We start from the raw sequence: 23,182 nt of genomic DNA, 5'->3' as shown, positions 1-23,182 counted from the left end.
TCAAAAGGATTTGTATGATTGTAGTTTCATGACTGAATCTGATCATAAGCCACTGAGGGCTATTTTGAATCCAGAGTCTTTGGTACCTACTTTAGCTGCACCCTTAATGCAGCGATGAGCTTTGATTTTGTCTGCTTATCAGTGCAACATTACAAACAGATGAGCAGAGAGAAGAGCATAGTTCTTCCAATGCAATGCCTAGATTACCATCCCCATCAGAGATAGAGCCCACCAGGGAAGATATATTTTTCTTTCACACATAGATGAGTTGCTAGTTACAACAGATAACATTGGCAGAACAACTCATTGGGACCTGGATTGGCAAGGGTATATGACTGTATCGCAAATGAATAGCCACTGGATTTAGAAATCAGGCCGTTTTATTTAATGCGTAAGCATGAATTGTCAATTGATAAATGTTGTGTAATACCTGAAACATACAGATCACAGTTGCTGTGTGATCTTCATAGTCAACACTTGGGAATCAGCTTGGCAAAAGAGAACCTTTGGTGGCCAGGGTTAGATAAAGTCAAAGAAGACATGGTGAAATAGTATAGACCGTGTCAAGCAATAGAAAGAAAGCTGCCATCTGTACGTTTGCAATCATGGGAAAGGCCAGCCAGAGTGTGGCAGAGGTTGTAGATAGATTTTTCAGAATTTGAATGTCGGCAGCTATTCATTGTGATAGACAGCCATTCAAAGTGGGTTAAAGGGGCTTCCAGTGAATTGAACAATAGCAACACTCCTGATATTTTGCATAGTTTGTTTGGTCATGTGTTCCCAGAGGAAATTGTGTCTGACAATGGACTTCAGTTTTGTTCAGAAGAGTTTTCAAATTTCATGAGGGTAAATGGGTACAAACAGTTCCACCGTTACACCCTGCCTCAGAGGGAGCAGCCGAGCACACAACACAAACTGTTAAGCATGCTCTTGGTAACAAAATGCTGGATACAAATTGGAAGAAATGTCAGTTGTCATTTAATTGCAAACTGGTGAATATTTTGTTTAGGAATGCACCTCACATCACTACTGGGAGATTGCCAGCCAAATTGTTTCTTAGAAGGCAGTCTAGAATTCATTGCTGAAGCCTCATTTAACACAGTCAATAAAGGAGAATCAATTGAGGCAGAGTCGTGATGGGGTAGAGCAAGAGAAAGAAATCTGCAGTTGAACCAGAAGGTTAAGCTGAAAGAATCTCATCAGAAGTAGTTACCAAGAAGAGTTGTGAAAATATGTGGTCCATTGCACATATTTGGTCACGATGTTTGGTAGTGGAAAGGTGAGGTTTGTACATATAGATCATGTTTTACCTTCAGAAGTTCATGAAGAAGAAGAAAGTTTGGGAAGAATCAAATGAGTCTGATGACTCAGATAGTTGGAATATGGAATATTTATTCCAACATAAGTTCTGTCTGAACCTGGTTCAGATCTGAATCAGAATCTGATGTAGTGGAAATTTCAATTGAAGGTCAAGGGCAAATTAATCTTTGTTGGAGAAGACTTCTCCTCAGATTCAGGCCCAGATAGGTCAAAGGTCCTTCCCCAGGTTCGGAAAGTTTGGCCCAAGAAACTCTTGGGAATAGGAAACCAGTGGTTCAGCTGCATTTGTAAGTAAATGAAAAACAAGCAATGTATACAAGTTGTATGGAATTTGGACTTGATATAACTTTTTCAATAAGGAGGTAAGAGTGTAGCAGCACTGTGTTGTAGCCATTTGGATATGTATGTATATAAGCAAAATGGAATAACCAGTTCAGTTGGGTACTTGAACTCCATGGCCAGAATTTTACCATCCCGCCTGTCACCGGAATCGTAGCAGGCGAGGGGGGAACCGTGGAAAGGTCCATTGACCTATGGTTTCAGGATGAGTGAGGCCGTAAAATTCCACCCCATGTGTATGCACAAGTCTCTTTTTGACCTATAAAAATACAACACAGTGAAGTTCAGTCTGTTTCAGACTCCTGTCCATGTAACCTTTCTAATGTCAAAAGTCACACTTCAAAGTCCTTGAAGAATATGTATGAAAACGTGCTCATGGATACAGGTAAACAACAACCAATGTCAGGAATACAGTGATCCATACCCTGGCCGATATAAGCACCCTCCATGTCTGCATGGATCGTACAAAATTACATTGCGTACCAGATTTTTCAGATCAAGATAACAATGCTGTTTATTAAATCAAAGAAATGAACTTATCTGATTGATTAATTACACAAACTTCATTCATTTATTTATCATAGAAGCATAGAATAGAATCATCATAGAATCATGGACTTATAGAATCACTACAGTGCAGAAGGGTGCCATTTGGACCTTCGAACCTGCACCAACCACAATCCCTCCCAGGCCCTATCCCCGTAACCCCATATATTTACCCTGTTAGTCCTCCTGACACTAAGGGCAATTTAGCATGGCCAATCCACCCAACCCGCACATTTCTGGGCTGTGGGAGGAAACCGAAGCACCTGGAGGGAACCCACGCAGACATGGGGGAGAACATGCAAACTCCACACAGTCACCCGAGGCCGGGATTGAACCTGGGTCCTTGGTGCTATGAAGTAGCAGTGCTAACCACTGTGCCACCCCAAAATGTTACTATCTGTCATGAATGGGATTCGAACCCGGGTCCACAGAGAATTACTCTAGGTCTCTGAATTACTAGTCCAGTGATATTATACACTTTATATACACTGCAGTAAATAATTTTGAAATGCGTTGAGCGACTAGTACTTGCAAGTAAAATTATTGTGATTGGAAAGATACTAGGCTGTTCCTCACCCTGATGCAGAGAAAGCTTCATTTAACACTTTTAATTAAAACCATTCCCATTTAAATACCTTGTTAGTAAAGAGTTGAGAATAAAACGTTTGTGAGATGCCAGCAGTGGAGCAGAATCTAAGTTGATGCTCATCTAATTTTCCATTTTTGTTTGAACAGCCATCCTAATTATTTTGTTCACTCTGCTTCTACATAATCTCCCACATAACTGTTGTTCTGTCCCCATTGGGTCAGGATGTCAGCTTTGTTTAAATGTCAGAAGGCAATAGTTCAAGGAACAACTGAGGATTCAAGCAGACTGCACTCATTGCAACCTGGCCTTTATTTACAACTTGTCTATCTTTTCATTTCCCCTGCTATATCTTTATAATCAAAAGCCTTAGTCCATGGTTATTTACATATTTTCATCTGCTGCATAGCATCCAGTCGAAGGGAAGAAATTGCCCAGCAGTCTGGCAGACTGGATTTAACCCACTACATTCAATTTAAAGAACAGTCCAGTTCCCAGTCAGAAAATTAGAGAGGAAAAGGTTATCAGAGATGATTTATTTCCAGTGACTTTGGACATCAAGCGAAAGGCAGAAAAAAAAGTGAAAAATTGCAAGTTGATATTTTTTTGAACACTGTAAGCAAAATGATTATATTTAAATTTATATCAAATTTATCATTTTATATCAAATTCATCATTCCTTTTCAATTCCGACTACAGGGGAGCTGGAAAAACAACAGGGAGCAAAAACCCCTTCCGCAAAGAATAATGGAGCTCAACTTGACATCCGAACCAAACCGGGATCTCCATCAGGTCAGGCTGCTTTCTTTCATACCCAAGTGACACACAGTCTGCTACAGTGATCAGCTCATTGGACAGGCCTTTGAATTAGAATAGCGAGTTTGTGCTAAAGCTGCAGGGTGGTGAATCTGAGAATGCAAAATGTATTTGACCTTTTAAAAAAATTGCAGCTGCCTGAAGTAGCAATGAGATAAATGGACATTAATTTCATGGTGCAGCCTTGCCAGACAGATTCGTCTGTTGGTGAAAGTGGAAGCTGCTAGGGCCACGGGATAGTAAACCATGCCCAGATTCTATTGACTAGCTCTTGTATTTGGCTAAAGCAGAATGTTGATTATTTGTCTCTACATGTTCCGGCTTAGATCCATTCACATTATGTGAAAAGGGATGCGCCTGTTTATCGCATGGTCTCTCATTAACTTTCCCCTTATTTTCATTCTTTTTCTTCTCATTTTTCTTGATCTACATGCCTCTGTATCTCTCAGCATTTTCCTTCTATTTTGTTCAATGCTTCACCCCCTTCTCTGTTCTGCATTTCTTCCTATTTAAATTTGTATTTACACACGCGTACATTCTCACACATAGGCATAATTGTTCTTTATTACAAAGCTGTGGCACGATGAAGTGTTCACATAATTTCTTGAACTAAGTGATTGAATGTCAAGATGTGCCAAATACACAATATAATGCCTCTGAGGCATGTGATTTTCCAACACTTCCCACTGTCTTCCTGCCTGGTGGGATATCAGCTGGGGAAGGATTTAACTGACCATGCGTCATAACGCCATGTATGGAGAAATAACTCCCCAGCACAATCTCCTGCCAGAAATCTGCTGGCAGTTAATATCCAGACCTTAAAAATGTTTGTAGCATATTGATATAGTTATCTTCTTAGAGATTTGTACATTAAAATATACACAATATAGGGGTCATTTTTCATAATTGGCTAATTGGACATCAAGGACAAAATGTTCCCACATCATTGGAAGTGGATTCACGGATAGGTAAGTGAGGTGGGAATGCCTTCGAAAAGATCATTGGGTTGGGAATCCTGCCCCCTTGCAGTTTTCCCGAGGGTGAGTTGTGAATTGAGCCGGGAATCCTCATGGGTCTGGCAGGAAACATAGAAACTAGAAGCAGGAGTAGGCCATTCAGCCCTTCGAGCCTTCTCCGCCATTCATTTTGATCATGGCTGACCATTGAATTTAGTATCCTGATCCCCCTTCCTCCCATGTCCTTTGAACCTTCTAGCACCAAGAGCTATATCTAATTTCTTCCTGAAATCAAACAACGTTTTGGCCTCAACTACATTCTGTAGGAGTGAATTCCACTCATTCACCAACCCCTGGGTGAAGAAATTTCTCCTTACCTCAGTTCTGAAAGGTTTACCCCTTATCCTCAAACTATGTATGACCACTAGTTCTGGACTCCCCACCATTGGGAACATTCTTTCTGAATTTACCCTGTCTAACCCTGTTAGAATTTTAAAGGTTTCCATGAGGTCCCCTCTCACTCTTTTATATAATCCTAACCAACTTAGTCTCTCCTCATATGACAGACCTGCCATCCCAGGAATCAGCTTGGTACTCCCTCTATAGCAAGGACATCCTTCCTCAGATAAAGACACCAAAAATGCACACAAAATGGTGAGGTGTGACCTCACCAATGCCCTATACAATTGCAGCAAAACATCCCTACCTCTATATTCAAATCCTCTAGTTATGAAGGCCAACATACCATTTGCCTTCTTTACTGCCTGCTGTACCTGTGCGCTTACTTTCAGCAACTGATGCACGAGGACTCTAAGGTCTTGTTGAGTATCCACCTCTCTTAATTTACACCCATTCAAGTAATAATCTGTCTTCCTATTATTGCTATCAAAGTGGATAACTGCACATTTATCCACATTATACTGCATCTGCCATGCAGATGCCCACACACTCAGCCCGTCAAAACCATGCTGAAGTATCTCTGCATCCTCCTCACAGCTCACCCTCCCACCAACTTTGTATCATCTGCAAATTTGGAGATAATACATTCAGTTCCCTCTTCCAAATCATTAATATATAATGTGAACAGTTGGAGTCCTAGCACAGATCCCTGTGGAACCCCACTAGTCACTGACTGCCAATTAGAAAAAGACCCATTTATGCTAATCCCTTGCTTGAGCTGCTGAGAAGACAAACTGCACAGTTACAGGATCTAAGCAAAGGCTGGGACCAGCAAAGGCTATTGGAGAAACTGAGACTGCAAGCTCTTCTAATATCAAGATTGAAACCAGTAAGCAAGTAAGAAGGAACAATTTGATATTTGACCAATAGCTGAGCTACAAAAGCGGAAAAGATCATCAACAATTTCTTTAACATCATTAAACAGCGAGACAACATCAACACCACCATCAAGTGACATAACATCAGAAAAATCAAGCAGGACTCCTACAACACCAGGAGCAACATGCTAAACCTTGCCAATACAGTGCAAGAACTCGTCACTGAGGGTGATGACTATATAATCTATGAAATGGAGACATAGCATCTTCCCATCTAAGCAAAAAAAGAAAATAAGCTATAAAAGACTCTTCAGGTGCTCAGTTTAATTATGAAAGTTGATTGTTAATCTTCTTTGGTTTAGACATAATATTGTTATGGACAGGAATGGGGGTCCATTCAAACTGCACAAATATTTCCTCTCGCCTTCCACCTGTAAACAGAAAGGTGTTTTCATTTGTTTCCTTTTCAGTAAGTTGTGGCATATTTCCCAACCCTCCGGTTTCTGTGTGATCCAGTTTCTATTAATAACCCCAAAGCAAACTCAAGTTAGGATGAACTCAGCAGGTTAGTTTATTACAGTCAAAAGCTGAAAAATGGAAGGTCTGCAATGTCCCCTCTCTGCATGCATACAATAAAGAAAAAGATAAGGGAAAAGAAGTTTTTACAGTACAGAGACCACTGTGGAAGTATATATTGGTTCACGGGAGGTCCAGAGTCCAAAATCAAAGTTGAATGAAGAATTTCTTCACGGAAGTCGATAGGCTGAAAATCGGTGGTATAGCCTCCACACAATGAGGTGGACACACTGCAATGAATCAGTTTGTAGGCAATGGTACAGAACTTTCAACAGAAGCAAGGTAGCTAGGCTTGGTGTTCAACCTGGCCAGAGCACCTTCTGCATGGACTGCTAATCCGATGTTAAAGCAACTGGCAGCTCAAGAAAGCAACAAGTGAGCATCTTGAGTCATGTGACCGTACTTTCATAATATCTTCGGCAAAGGATGTTTATCCGATGTCTAAAAATTGGCTTTGTGTTCCAGACCGATAACGTCACAGCCATTATGGGTTGAAAGAGAAATTATTTGTGTAGAGCCTTGTGTTTAGGAAATCATTGTCTCCATAGACTCCCTGGCTGGAATCTTATGGCCGTTCACACCACGGGATTTTCCCATCCCCCTGCAGTGAATGGGGATTTGGCTGGGCGCTATATTCTCCGATCTCACTGAAGCGGGACCGTGGCGTGGACGGCCAGTAAGATTGCGCTCTCTGACTCCACTAGCCGGATTATCAAACAAAAATAGTCTTTGCGTCGCTCCCTTTGATATTGGGCTCTGCACTTCCCAGGTGGTCTGTTAATAGCTCCTCAGAAATAATGAGGTGTGACATTTCCGAAACTGCAAAGTGGCTTCTTTTATTCTGATGACTCAGATAGTAACCGACAGACAGAGGGTCAGCCATTTTAATAGACTTTGTTCAGCCAAAGTGACCAGTTTAAAATTAAGAAATAACAAGGAGGACGTATTTTTAGAAAAATATACAGTGTTAGGTTCCGTTCTGTCACAGCATATGAACAAACAAAATAAGAGCAGAGGTAAGCCATTCGGCCTCTCGAGTCTGCTCTAATTCAGTTTGTGTTGGGCTCCACATTCCCCATCTACCCCCAATAACCTTTGATTCCTTTGCCTAACAAGAATCTATCTACCTCTGCCTTAAGAATATTTAGTGATCCCACTTCCATCGCTTCTGAGGCAGAGAATTTCAAAGTTGCACAACCCTCTGAGAGAAAAAAATTCTCCTAATCTCTCCTATAAGCACGACCCTTAATTTCAAAACAGTGCCCTTTAGTTCTGGATTCACCCACAAGAGGAAATATCTTTTCAAATTCACCTTGTCAATAGCATTCAGGATCTTGCATTCTTCAATTAAGTCACCCTTTACTCTTCTAAATTCTGGTGGAAACAAGCCCAGTTTGTCCACCTATCATCATAAGCTAACCCACTCATTCCTGATATCAATCTAGTAAATTTCCTTTGAATTACTTCCAATGCATTTACATCCTTTCTTAAATACAGAGACCAAAACTGCACACTGTATTCAAGCTGTAATCTCAACAATGCCCTGTATAATGAAGCATAACATCCTTATTTTTGTGTCCAATTCCTATCGTAATGAAGGATAACATTCCATTAGCCTTATTGATTACATGTTGCAGCTGCATACTAACTTTTTGTGACTCCTACACGAGAATATCTAAATCCCTCTGCACCTCAGCATTCTGTTGCCGTTTTCCACTTAAGTAATACTCTGCTTTATTATTCTTCCTGTGAAAGTGAACAACTTCACACTTTCCCAAATTACGTGTGGTGGCACAGTGGTTAGCACTGCTGCCTCATAATGCCAGGGACCCAGGTTCAATTCTCAGCTTGGGTCACTGTCTGTACGTAGCCTGGATGTTCTCCCTGTGTCTGCGTGGGTTTCCTCCCACAGTCTGAAAGATGTGCTGGTTGGGTGCATTGGCCGTGCTAAATTCTCTCTCCGTGTACCCGAACAGGTGCTAGAGTGGAGCGACATGGGGATTTTCACAGTAACTTGATTGCAGTGTTAATGTAAGCCTACTTGTGACACTAATAAATAAACTTTGAACATTATAATACATCTGCCAAATTTTTTTCCCATTAACTCAACCTAACTGTATCCATCCGCAAACTCCGTATGTCTTTCTCACAACATAATTTTCTTTGTGTCATCTAAAAAATTGCCCCCTCATCCAAGTCATTGACGTAAATTGTAAAACATTGAGGCCTGGGCACTAACCCCTGCGGGACTCCGCTCACCATGTCCTGACACATCACATCCTGCCAATCAGGCAAAGACCCATTCATACATACATTCTGTTCTCTGCCAGCCGGCCAATCTTCAATCCAGGCTAATATGTTATCCCACTACACCATTAGCTTTTATTTTTTGCAATAACTTTTGATGTGACACCTTATCAAATGCTTTCTGGAAATCCAAGTATAATATGTCTACAGGCTCCCCTCTACCCACAGCACATGTTACTCCATCAAAGAACTTCAGTAAGTTGGTTAAATATGATCTCCATTTCATAAAAGCATGCTGATTCTTCCCAATTTACCTTGAGCTTGTCTAAGTGCCCAGCTATAACCTCTTTAATGATCGATTCTAACCCCGTAACATGTCATTCTAACATATGAAAGAAGTTAATGATTAGAACAGTCATATTGATATTTGGGGGTATTTTTATTGAAAGAAAGAAGGATTTTATATTATTCAAAAGGAGTTGCAAACTATATTGTTATCCACACGTATAGATAAGAATCCAGGATGCCACATCACTCCACTGCACTACAGTCTGTTTACTGAACTAGCAATGTATCATTCCCCAGCAAATGATGAGATCTGAGAAATACATTCAATGTTCCCGACTGTGTAAATTACCATGATTATTTTGAACTTCTGGGAACCACAGGACATAACCCAGCTGGTCTCCTTCTCCGAGGAGGAAGGGCATCATGATATGTTGTTGATGTCTACATTGGTAGACTTGCCTGCTCACGAGAAGCTTGAGCATCGTGACGGCCTCATCCTGGCATGCTCCACTTGAGAGTGTACTTGCAGCATTGAAATCTTCTCATCATGGTCCCATGTACAAAGACACTTACTTCCATCATAAACCCCCACATTGCCCAACTTCTCCCCCCATTATCAAATCTCCTCCCTACAGTGATGCAGCCAGCCAGCCTTACCTCCTCATCACCAATCCATTCACCAGAATGAAACTGACCATGGGTCAATGGGGTGTACAAGAAAGCCAAGCCTATGAGAAGGAGGGTTCACGTAAATTCATTCTTTCATTCCAATAAACAACATGAATGAAACATTAGCGATGCAGAGAGCATCCAAGTAATTCATTTTGTTCAACTATGCGCTTTCTTTTTATGCTGCTTCCATGTGGTGCTATGCCTGTGACTTCTGTAAGGTGAGAGACAGGCTGCTTGTCACCCTGCTCTGACACATGAGGTGCCCGTGGTGGATGTCCTCTGGGTTTTCGAGTCCCTGAGGACCTGTCAAAGACTGTCCCACTTGCCCCTGTGCAGGGCTGGACTAGGGCATCTGGGCAGAAACTAGTGTCTGCTGGGAGTTGGGAAACCAAGGATGGTTGCTGTCTGAGAAGTGCGTCCTCCACCCCACCATCCTGTGCCCTGTGGAGGGGCATGTGGCTGAGGAGAAGGCACCTGGTGTTGCTACCGATATTGCTCCTGCTGCTCCTGATTCTGGTGACGGTGGTGGTGTGACCTCTGCTCTTGATCCTCAGCAGAGGTAGAATATGCAGGTGCATAAGGTGCACTTGTGCCACGATGAGATGTTGTCTAGAAAAATTAGACACTTCGACCAGTTCATATATCTCAAACACTTTACCCAGGTGCCCGTATTTACAAGATGAAGAAAAAGACGAGGCTCAGTTCTCAGTTCGAACCGATTTTATTGACAAGTTCAATAAATATTAACTCACAGTCACCTTTCCCAAGCCATCTTAACTCTATTGCCGAAAATTCAAATACTACCCATGCCGATGAACTTGGCCAAACTGCGGGTCCAATTATCTGAGCTTCTGCCGTCTGAGGGCACTCGTTTATAAAATTCTCGCACACCTTCTTCCGTCTATCTTTGAGTTGCCACTGAGTCTTAGCTGTAGACTTCTTTGCTGTGGGTCTTGCCAAGTCTTTGCTGGAGGTGGCCTCCAGGTGTCTCCTCTTATCCCTCACTTTGCACCTTTCCAATCAATTAATTTACTGGGTGGGGGTTGCAGCACCCAATGAGGTTGCAAATTCCTTATTTGGAGGACACTAAATGCACCCGAGGCATCGCCAAGTATGCATATTCCATGTCGCCTCCTCCAAATAAGGTCATGGCAGGAACTCTAGGCACCAGAGGAAGAATTTCTTTCACTCAGAGGGTGGTGGATCCTAGGAATTCTCTATCTTAGAGGGCAGTGGTGGCTCAGTCATTGTGTATGTTCAAGGCAGAGATCAATTGATGTCTCAATATTCAAGACAGCAAGGGATATGGGGATAGTGTGGGAAAATGACGTTGAAGTAAAAGGTTAGCCATGATCTAGTTGAATGACAGAACAGGCTCAATGGGCTGAATGGACTACTCATGTTTCCCATGAAATTGTGGCCTCTTTACAATAATAAGAGATTTACCACTCTCTTCTCATGCAGGATAAATTGTTGTTCCCTTGAGATTCTTGTGAACTGTCCTCATCAGTGCAACATGAAAAGCTTGGACAGTGTGTCTCATTTTTCAGCAATTCTCAAGTTCTGTACTAGCAGCGACTATTAATAAGGGATTTATTAGCGATCAAGCATTTGCGAATTATGCTTTCAGCACCAGAAATTATTTTGAAAATTGGTTTCAAAAATTTCTATTGAATGAATAATCTCTTTGCCATCCCTCCGAACATAAACTTAATAACATTTCACTTTAAACAAACATCCATTGATATGCAGTTTGACTGCATGAACAAATCTTCAGCACTCAACCAGAATTACAAACACCCAATAGGAATGGATGCTACTGCTTAAGTCAAGGGATCAAGTGGGTCAGAATTTACTTCAGTTCAGGAATTCCATATGAACGTTAAAAAAAAACCATGAAAGACAATTGGTTGAAGCATAAATAGTCATTAATAGGAATGTGCAAGCCTCGGACTAGATACTACAGGGAGGGTTACCTAGGCAGGATGACAGAGTTTGGAGGTGAAACGCAGAAGCTTCCTTCCCCACATGATGTGAAGTGTTAACCCAACACCATGCATCTTTTGGCCCTAACTAGTTCTCCAGCCAAAGGTCACCCTGATTGACAGGGTTGGCCTTCAGTCAGGTAAAAGATATGAAACCAGGGGCTGCCAGCCTCATTAACATTTAAAATGCCATCCTGCCTCCTGGGAGCAGGTTGCCTACTGACTCCTTGCTCAGCTCCGTAAAATCCAAAGGTCGGCAAGTTGGACACGCTTTTGCCAAATTTAACCCCGCACCTGATGTTCAATCCTAACTACTCATCCATATTAATGACAAAAGGAACAGGAATAGGCCAATCAGCCCCTCAAGCCTGTTCCACTGTTCAATAAAATCATTGCTGATCAACACTTTAACGCCACCTTTCTGCACTTCATATCCCTTAATTTCCCTATGTCAAGAAGTTGTTATAAATGAAAATGAAGGAATCTAATAATTGGAAATGTGGTGTAGAGTCATAGAGGTTTACAGCATGGAAACAGACCCTTCGGCCCAACTTTTCCATGTCGCCCCTTTGTTTTTAAATGCCGAAGCTAGTCCCAATTGCCCGCATTTGGCCCATATTCCTCAATACCCATCTTACCCATGTAACTGTTTAAATGCTTTTGAAAAGACAAAATTGTATCCGCTCTACTATTACCTCTGGCAGCTTGTTCCAGACACTCACCACCCTCTGTGTGAAAAAATTGCCCCTCTGGACCCTTTTTTATCTCTCCCCTCTCACCTTAGACCTATGCCCTCTAGTTTTAGACACCCTACCTTTGGGAAAAGATATTGACTATCTAGCTGATCTATGCCCCTCATTATTTTATAGACCTCTATAAGATCACCGCTCAGTCTTTTACGCTCCAGAGAAAAAAGTCCCAGTCTATCCAGCCTCTCCTTATAACTCAAATCATCAACTCCCGGTAGCATCCTAGTAAATCTTTTCTGCACTCTTTCTAGTTTAATAATATCCTTTCTATAATAGGGTGACCAGAACTGTACACAGTATTCCAAGTGGGGCCTTACCAATGTCTTGTACAGCTTCAATGTATTCAATGTCTGACCAATGAAACCAAGCATGCTGAATGCCTTCTTCACTACTCTGTCCACCTGTGACTCCACTTTCAAGGAGCTATGAATATGTACCTCTAGATCCTTTTGTTCTATAACTCTCCCCAACGCCCTACCATTAACTGAGTAAGTCCTGTCCTGGTTCAATCTACCAAAATGCATCACCTTGCATTTATCTAAATTAAACTCCATCTGCCATTCATCAGCGCACTGGCCCAATTGATCAAGATCCCGTTTCTGTGGTGGGTATAGGATTAAAAGCAAGCAAACAATTTTTAAATGAGAATTGGTTAGGAAGATAGATTAGTGGAGGTGAAGGAACTGAGGTCTTTGACATGCAGATTAGCCTAGCAACACTGTAAACAGATGTTTACCTAAGAGAAGTGGATGATAATAAGGCAGAGAATTTCAGGAGTTAAAGCAAAAATGGTAAATGTTCAAAAGAGAAGATGAGGGTGAATTTCACACTTGTATTCTAAAAAGGTGTAAAAAAAAGTCATTAAGAGGGACTCTAAGACAGATAGTTCAGATAAGAAAAGATCAAAAGAAAAAGCAGTTTATCAGTGGGAGAGTTTGTTCTAATGTGGAGATGCCGGCGTTGGACTGGGGTAAACACTGTAAGAAGTTTAACAACACCAGGTTAAAGTCCAACAAGTTTATTTGGTAGCAAAAGCCACACAAGCTTTCAGAGCCCAAAGCCCCTTCTTCAGGTGAGTGGCCTGAAGAAGGGGCTTGGGGCTCCGAAAGCTTGTGTGGCTTTTGCTACCAAATAAACCTGTTGGACTTTAACCTGGTGTTGTTAAACTTCTTACAGAGTTTGTTCTATACAGAGAGCTAGCCCAAGATCACAGCCACACACAGCAGGAAGCTGTCTGTGTTCACTCGCAAACTAGCAAGTGCCTGGGGAAATTGGGTCTTAACAGCCATTTTGTTTCTATTCTAAACCAAAAGCAATCCATAAGAGATATAGGTGCTGAGTGTGGTAACTATTGTTGGATTTTGCTTATAGTTTAAAACTTTTTTGGGGCGGTTTCGCTCTGAAGTTAGGAAAGTAGAGGGACTTAGAACTGGGCCAATTTAAATGTATTGTGCATTAATGGAGTGTTTTTAGTTGGCTTTCTTGTGAGTTTTAAACATTTACTTTGTTTAATTATTACAACAAGACTAGAACATTCTTCCCTGGTCTTACTTGTTTCATCACATTATACCAAGTTGCAAAAAATTAAACAAAGCAGCAATTTTAACATGAGGCACAATACTCGTGGAACCTGGAGTGTTAACATAAAGCTTAAATCTTAAGATAAGGTCACACCGTTCTCTCTCCCCTTCTGAATTGCACAGGGATGACTCCTCTCCCAGCCTGCATAGCTCTTAATGACCTGACACAAGGGCAACTAACACTGTCTCAATCGCACAGCAATTCTTAAAGAAACTTCAGTAACTTGAACACCTCACCTGTGCCTGAGTAACACTAATGTGAGATATTGAAAGAGAGGCCAGGGCAATGGGAGCAATTTCAGAGAAAGCAAATTTGAAAAATGTATTCCAAGTTTCCCTTCTGGGATTTAGCATACCCTAGCATGTAATATCAGCTAAGTTCTTAACCCCATGGGTGGAATGTTTTGATGCTTTTCTAAGTGTTGTCTCGGGTGGGAAAGGCAGAGGACAATATTTTTGAACACTTTGATAAAAATATTAAGAGGCAGGTCCCACGATAAAAAAGTTAAGAGGCAGGTCCCGCAATGTCATACTGGCGGAGGAATCCCTGCATGAATCTACCCCCACCAGCAACCTCAGCTCCTAACAGATCGGGGTATCCTTTTAAAGGGTGCTACAATCTAAAAATAACTTTTCATAAAGGAACCTCTCCCACAGACATGGAACATCTCCAGGGAACAACCCCCACTATCCCAGCCCCCACCTCCCCCTCCCCAGCCCTGCTAGTATCCAAAAGTCAATTGATCCCTCTATTCAAAGATTAAACAACCACAACTTGGGCGGCACGGTAGCACAGTGGTTAGCACTGCTGCTTCACAGCTCCAGGGACCTGGGTTCGATTCCTGACTTGGGTCACTGTCTGTGTGGAGTTTGCACATTCTCCTCGTGTTTGCATGGGTTTCCTCCGGGTGTTCCGGTTTCCTCCCAAAGTCCAAAGATGTGCGGGTTAGGTTGATTGGCCATGCTAAAATAGCCCCTTAGTGTCCTGAGATGCGTAGGTTAGAGGGATATGGGGGCGGGGCCTGGGTGGGATTGTGGTCGGTGCAGACTCGATGGGCCAAATGGCCTCTTTCTGCACTGTAGGGTTTCTATGAACTCTATGAACATCCCTCTGGGATATCAAATTCCAAAGATTCACAACCCTCTGAGAGAAGACATTTCTCCTTACCTCAGTCTTAATTGACAGACACCTTATTCTGTGACCCCTAGTTAGACTCTCCAGCTAGGGTAAGCATCCTTCTAGCATCTGATCTGCAAGTCCCTTAAGAATTTGATATGTTTCAATGAGCCTGCAACCTACACCTCGTGAAAACTGATTGATTACAGTTGTGAAAATTTCAATCGACCCAGCCAGCACTTGTGGCCCTGTAGGAAGTTTCATATTTCCCTTGCCCTTTTTGTGAACAACACACTCCCAAACCTCACTCTGAAATGGCTGAGTTCTTGTTTTAAAATTATGTCTTCATGTTTGGGGTTTCCTCAAGAGGAAATATTTCCTCCATATCTACCTTCGAAAATATGTTCCCATATTTTAACCCCAGTATCAAACTGGTGACTCTCTGCTGCACCCATTTCAAGGTCAATATAATTTTCCTGAAGTGCAATGTTCCCGGTTAAATGCAATATTCCAGATGGAATCGAACAAAGGATCTGTCCAACTGAAGTATTGCCACTGCAGTTTGCATTCCAACCCCATCTGACATAAAGGGCAATGTTCCATTAGCTATTTTGATTTAATTTTGCACCTGTGCATTAACTTTCAATGATTTGTGTACTTGACACCTTAATCCCTTCGTTGCTCCACAATTCCTAGACTCTCACCATTAATAAAATACATTAATTTGTCTTTTTCAACTCCAAAGTGGATCCCCTCACAAATACTCACATTGAAGTCTATGTCCTTTAGCGCTGCCCACTCACTCCACTATGTCCAACTCCCATGTAACTTCCTACACCTAACTATACATCTTATTGTGCTTCCTAACAGCATCAACATAAGGTTGGATATACAAATCTTTCTTCCTTCATCAGAGTCATTAATATATATGATAGAAAGTGCTGCCCAGCACAGATCCCTGTGCAACACCTTGGGCGGGATTTTCCGGCCATGCTCTCCCGGAAACCGAAAAATTCCACCTTAGGTCAACGGACTTTTACATGGTCTGTGTCCCGCCCGCTACGATTCTGGTGGCGGGCAGGATGGGAAAATTCCACCCCTTGTGTCATATCCCACCAATCAAAGCACACTCCCTCATCCTGTTTGTCTGTTTGTGAGCTCCCAATTTCAGCCCATATTACCTACAATTCCAATTGCTTTTCACCATTGCTAATTATGTTGTGCATGGAATCTTATTATACACCTTCTAAAATGCCAACACCTCTGGTGCTCCCCTATTCAGTATGCTAGTGTCCTTTCCATAAAAACTCAACTAGATTAGTCAGTGACAACCTGCCCCTCACAAATCCATGTTGAATATGATTTTTCCCAACCGATATCATGAACACTGACATTATTCCCATTGTCTAAAAGTAATTAACTTCTATTAATCCATAAACAGATAGTATTAAACCAATGCAATACTTCATCAGTGCAGTTAATTGATCTTAAATCAGCATCCTTTGTAGCATTCGAAATAAGAGCCTGTGAGTTCTGCTGATAGAGTTTGTGAAACAGTTATTGTTGTATGCATGGGAAGCAGGGTTACATAGTACTACTAGTAAAAGTTTACACTAGTTATAGAATCTGCTTATAGACTGAAGTCACTCATTGTGCTGATAGGCTTTGCTGGTTTGTAGTTTAGTGAAAATATTTATATGTTGATGTTTTGCTTCAGTTGGTGAGATTTATTGGCTTATGCTACTTCCTTAGGTAATTTTGAAGAGCTAAAGACTAAGAGTATTTTTTATTTGTTAATGGAATGTCAGCATTGCTGAAAGGCCAAAATTTGTTGCTCATCTTTGATTTGATTTGACTTATTGTCACATGTATTATCATATAGTGAAAAATATTGTTCCTTGCACGCTATACTGACAAAACATACCGTTCATAGAGAAGGAAACGAGAGAGTGCAAAATGTAGTGTTACAGTCATAGCTAGGGTGTAGAGAAAGATCAACTTAATGCAAGGTAAGTCCATTCAAAAGTCTGACAGCAGCAGGGTAGAAGCTGTTCTTGAGTCGGTTGGTACGTGACCTCAGACTTTTGTATCTTTTTCCCGAAGGAAGAAGGTGGAAGAGAGAATGTCCGGGGTGCATGGGGTCCTTAATTATGCTGACTGTTTTGCTGAGGCAGCGGGAAGTATAGACAGAGTCAATGGATGGGAGACTGCTTTGCGTGATGGATTGGGCTACATTCATGACCTTTTGTAGATCCTTGCAGTCTTGGGCAGAGCAGGAGCCATACCAAGCTGTGGTACAACCAGAAAGAATGCTTTCTATGGTGCATCTGTAAAAGTTGGTGAGAGTCGTAGCTGACATGCCAAATTTCTTTAGTCTTCTGAGAAAGTAGTGGCTTTGATGGGCTTTCTTAACGATAGTGTCGGCATGGGGGGACCAGGACAGGTTGTTGGTGATCTGGACACATGAAAACTTGAAGCTCTCGACCCTTTCTACTTCATCCCCATTGATGTAGACAGGGGCATGTTCTCCTTTACGCTTCCTGAAGTCGATGACAATCTCCTTCATTTTGTTGACATTGAGGGAGAGATTATTGTTACCGCACCAGTTCACCAGATTCTCTATCTCATTCCTGTACTCTGTTTCATTATTGTTTGAGATCCGACCCACTACGGTGCTGTCATCAGCAAACTTGAAAATCGAATTGGAGGGGAATTTGGCCGCACAGTCATAAGTGTATAAGGAGTATAGTAGGGGGCTGAGAACACAGCCTTGTGGGGCACCGGTGTTGAGGATGATCGTGGAGGAGGTGTTGTTGCCTATCCTTACTGATTGTGGTCTGGAGTTAGGAAGTTCAGGATCCAATCGCAAAGGAAGGTGCCGAGGCCCAGGCCACAGAGTTTGGAGATGAGTTTCGTGGGAATAATAGTGTTGAAGGCTGAGCTGTAGTCAACAAATTGGAGTCTGACATAGGTATCCTTATTATCTAGGTGTACCAGGGTTGAGTGCAGGGCCAGGGAAATGGAAATCCCTAATTGTCCTTGAGAAGGTGATGGTGAGCTGCCTTCTTTAACTGCTGCAGTCCCTGTGGTGTAGGTACACACACAATGCTGTTAGGGAAGGAGTTCCAGGATTTTGACTATGACATTGAAAGAATGGCCAATTTAGTTTAAAGCCAGGATGGTATGTAGCTTGGAGGAGTCTCGCAGGTGGTGGTGTTCCAATGAGTCTGCTGTCCTTATCCTTCTAAACGTAGAGTTTGCGGGTTGGGGAGAAGGTGTCAAAAGAGCTTTGGTGAATTGCTGCAGTTCACTTTCTAGATGGGTACACACAGCTACCACTGTACATTGGCGGTGAAGGGAGTTAACGTTTAAGGTGGTGGATAGGTTGGTGATCAAGCAGGCAGCTTTGTCCTGGGTGGTTTTAAGTTTCTTGAGTGTTGTTGGAGCTCCAGTCTTCTAGGAAGGTGGAATCTATTCAATCACACTTCTGACTTCTAGATGAAGAATGAGCTTAGGGGAGTCAGAAGGTGAGCCACTCATTGCATGATTTCCAGCCTCTGACCTGCTCTTGTAGTCACAGTATTTACATAGTTTGTTCAGTTAAGTTTCTGATCAATGCTCGGACTCAAGGAGGTTGATGGCGGAGAATTCAGTGATGGCAATGTTTAAATGCCAAGGGAAGAAAGTTAAATTTTGTCTTGGAGATGGTCATTGCATTTATGTTACTTGACTGTCCATGTCTTGCTGCCTCTTGCTGCATATGGAGACAGACTGCTGAGGAGCCATAAATGCTGCATTGCAATATGCAATCAACAGAAAACTTATAGCATCAAGGTCATTGATAAAACAACTGAAGATAGTTGGGCCTAGGATACCATCTTGAGGAACTCCTACAGCAGGGACCGTAGTAGTTTTAATTTCTAATTTAATTTGTTTTCTTTAGTATCCTTCTCCCTGTTGTAATGGGCTGTGATGTGTTTCCCGTGCCCCGGTTTATGAGGTCCAGTGTTAAAAATAACCCAAAGCAAACTCTTTAAGGTGAAAAAAAATTAGCATTGATTGACACATTCAAAATCCAATGGATGGACCACGACACACATTCAAACTCATGAGCACACAAGAAAGGCAGAGAAAGAAGGGAAAAAAGTTACAAATTGCGAGTTACTAACAAAAATCCAAAAGTACTGGCATTAATTCATCTGAATAGAGTCCAGTAAGTCAATGTCCACTGAAGACTCTTTTAATTGACTTTGTCTTCTTATACTTTGGGAATCAATTCATTCTCAAGGCAAAATACAGGCTTCTTTCTAGAGATCAGACTTTGAGAGAGAGAGATGGCGGTCAGAGGCAGGTTGCTAGCCTAGAGTCCTGTTTTCTCTTCCGAGGTTAAACAGCAACTGAAGACGGAATCCAAAAGCTGTATAGTTAAAGCAATTCAAACAGTTCAAGTCTCGGTCATGTGACAGGGTGGTTTTGGTTTGAGACATTTAGCTAATGATATACTTTAAGAATCCTTGTTAAAACCCATTGTATTTTGAGCAGATAACTGTGAAACCATTAACACAAAGGAGATGAGGAGTCACGATAGCTCTGTCTGTGTCCAGAGCTGGTTCGTGCAGATGTCTCATCTACTAGTACTTTGTGTTGGCTTGGCTAGAATGTTCATGTATTGCAAGGGGTGGCACATTTCAGAAGGTTGATGAGTTAGCCTTTGCCCATTTTTGAGAAGCAGAGTTTAAACAAGAGAATATGGAAGAAAAACAATTTTTTAAGGTAATTTTCTCTTTCTCAGCCTTACATTTTTGTCTTTGATAGCATACTTGGTCAAATATTACCTGGGTGGACTAAGGCTGTAATTCCTTCTGGAGCCAAGTAGTCCTGGCAGAACCCAAACTGAGCATTGATGAGCAGGTTACTGTTGCGTAAGTGTAAATGATAGCACTGTCTATTGCTTTTCTAGTGGTTGAGAGTAGATGTATGTGCTGCTTTTTGTGAATGGATATAACTGGGTAATTTTTTACATTCTCGGGTAGGTGTCAATGTTGTAACTGTGCTGGAACAGCTTGGCTAGGGGCATGGCTAGTTCTGGAGCACAAGTGTTCAGTAATACAGTTGGGATATTGTTAGGGCTTTTACTGTATCAGTATATTGATATATGAACCTTTTGAGTTTTGATTAGGTTAATTAATTGCTGTTTCAGTTTTGTGGGTATCTTTTACAAGTCAGGGCACGACTGACTGGAGGTATGCCTGCCAGAATTAAGACTTTCACACTATTGATTCCAGTCAGAGCATTTAATTAATATTGGCAAAATTAATTACTGTGGATAGGTAAGGATGCCTGAAGCACTCAACTTAATCCTAGCATAGCTACTGTATGTTGATAAAGAGCCATGCGTACAGGAGTGGCACAAGTAGAATTAATTCATTGGAGATTGGTAAGGAACCTGGGTGCGGGAATTTCTCAGTTTGATTTGTAATGGATGCAAATTGTTAAGTTTCCAAACATGAGCTGTTTCTAAAGAGGGAAATATTTATCCATAGTCTTTTAACAGTCAAAAGAGGCAAGATTCTCTTAGTTTAATGGCAAGGTTAAGATCCCGCATAGTGCTCAGAAGGTCTGGAAATGGAACCTCTCCCTGGATATTTTTTGACTGATTCTTTGCTGCAATCTGACAAGGTTGGCTGAAGGCAGGAACCTGTCACTGTGCAAGGGTCTTCAAATTCAAGCCCATTCGAGTGTGTAGAAAGCATGCATATCCCTGAATGCATTCATTCCTCAATATGGTTTCAGAGTAATTAATAGCTTCATTTCAATCAGGGTTAATGGTATTAATTCTGTATTTATTGAGCTGCGCAAGATGAATTCCGCCAAGATTAATCTACAATGTCCAACGTTCTTTTTCACTATAAAGCCTCTGCTATGCACACATTTGTTGCAGAGGCTGAGGATAGATCGATAAGGCTTGATGGAAATTAAGTCATTCTCTCCGTGAATGGTATTCATTCCACATTCTGTCTTGTATTCTATGGTTCCTCACTAACTCCTGTATTTAGACAAATGATTTACTGTATTGGACTTTTTTTTAATTGAGGTATGATAGAAGCTACTAAGTGCATGGAAAATTTCTTTAATACTCATGTATTATGCAATAAAACAGCATGCCCCTTGGCTCTGTTTAGATATGAATGATTGCCATCTGGAAAATCTCCTCAACAGGAATGGCTCAATGTGGGAATTATTTCAAATTTGAGCCATGCAGCTCGAGTCAGTTTTAATCTTAAGACTGAGAAAGATTTTTAAAAAAAATGTCTATCCTTTTAAAAATCACAGTTTGGGGGCAGTAGGAGTCGAAGCGAATAGATAATTTTCCTTTCATAACTGAGGCCTTAACTGAATTGGGGTGAAATTCTCTCTGCGCTGGCAGCTCTCTCTGCTATCCCCTGGCTTTGTCAAATGGCTATTTTGTGGTGGGCTCGAGCTCCATACGCCTATAATGCTGCACTAATTGGAACAGAATTGTCTATGTTTCTCACACAGGCTGCCAAGTTATCTCCTTTGGGAAACAAAAATATTGCACGTATACAGTGGGAGATATATACTCCTTAGAAGTTGAAGTTAAGGCACGTGGAAGATGTCACTTTTTTTTGAAGTGTGGTCATTGTTTTATGTACAAGTGTGGTTGCCTAATTGCAAGCAGCTAGCTCCTATGGACAGTAATGAGATAATTAACCAGTTAACCAATTTTGTGATGGTTGAAGGAGAAATGTTCACCATCAAGGAGAACAACAGAATCAGCTGGCATTTGGGGCAGAATTTTATGTTCCCCTCCCAAGATGGGCTCGAGGCTGGGGGGAGGGGTGCGTGTAATAAGGCTGCGGAGGCAGAAGTCGCTTCACCAAAATCCCTTTATTTACAGCTCTAACAGCAGTACACAGAGTGCTATGAGTTAGCAGTCTACCTCCGGGGTGTCAGAGGAACTGACACTCCCAGTTAAGTACAAGGCAAAGACTCCCTGATTAGCCCATCAATTGGATCCTGAATCAGGGAGCTCATACTCCAATAGGCCAACCTCAATAGTTTGATTGAAGTCATTACAGTGCGTAAAATTGAATGGATGGGAATCCCCCTGGGAGCCCACCCACACAAACCCAGATGCAATTTTATGCTTGGGCCGGCAGAACCTCAGGCGGAAAACCCACTCTTTCACCTTTTTGCAAGCCGCTAGCCCTAAAGTGGCCACATAATGGCTATATAAGAACCGTATCCTGCCCAGCTTTCATTTTTAGGCTGGCAGGTATAGGTAGGGTGGGAAGTGACAAATCAAATCTTTTCCCATCTTAAGCAGGTATTGGGGGGGGGGGGGGGGGGGGGGCGGTGCCTCACTCTGAAGACCCCCAGAGTTTGGGCACCCTACCCATGATGCTGCAATTGCCCCCCCCCCCCCACCATCCCCAGGTGTCCCCTACCCTCCTGCCCCCAGGATGCCCGGGACTTACCTTTTGAAAGGTCCGGGACTTAGTTCCAGGCGGAGCACTGCAGCACCGCTTCGGGTTGAAGAGCTGTCAGCTAATCTGGAACTTCCTTCCAAAGCCAAACAGACGTCCTGCCAGCCCACTGCTCGAGTGAGCGTTAAATGGCAGTGGGAGTTAGAGAGTGGGTGGCTGGTCTTGGACGCTGACTCTCGGGATGGCGAGCACTGATCGCTCTCCATCTCTAAAATCCTACCTCTGCTCTTTCCCACTGGTGGATGCACCTGGGTACACCAATTTTGTCCATTGTATAACTGCAACGTCCATGCATTCAGAAAGATTTATCACCTGTTTGGCAGGTCCTTATGGTTTATAGAATTGATAAACTATACAAGTTGTGAGTTCATTTTCACACAATGACAGCAATTTTAACTGAAATGATTGACTGCCTTTGTTTGTCTCAAAGGGGCCTCAGCAATTTAATTACTCAGGAAATTGAGTGGAACCCAGTCACAAAATCAAAACATGTTAGGAAAGTATGTTGTGCAAAAATGACTTTTTGACAGTTTTGAAATATAGTTAGCACAAGTAAACAACAGGGACCACACTGCAGCTAAAGGAGCATCAGCAGAATAATAAAACCAGACACCTTTCAA

The 23,182-nt window shown here is 42.0% G+C and overlaps 1 protein-coding gene across 1 annotated transcript in view; it reads left to right on the top strand.

Annotated features, from left to right (window-relative positions):
- iqsec3a (IQ motif and Sec7 domain ArfGEF 3a) overlaps nt 1-23,182 on the top strand; it is a 237,961-nt gene that overhangs the window by 178,767 nt on the left and 36,012 nt on the right. Inside the window, exon 11 of the mRNA XM_078220002.1 lies at nt 3,491-3,583. Coding sequence (XP_078076128.1) covers nt 3,491-3,583 — 93 coding nt within the window. The remainder of the gene's footprint in view (nt 1-3,490; nt 3,584-23,182) is intronic.

Source organism: Mustelus asterias, chromosome 9, assembly GCF_964213995.1.
Source record: "Mustelus asterias chromosome 9, sMusAst1.hap1.1, whole genome shotgun sequence".
Classification (NCBI taxonomy): Eukaryota; Metazoa; Chordata; class Chondrichthyes; order Carcharhiniformes; family Triakidae; genus Mustelus; species Mustelus asterias.
Note: the sequence above shows the minus strand (reverse complement) of the source record. Positions and strands in the feature narration are given on the sequence as shown.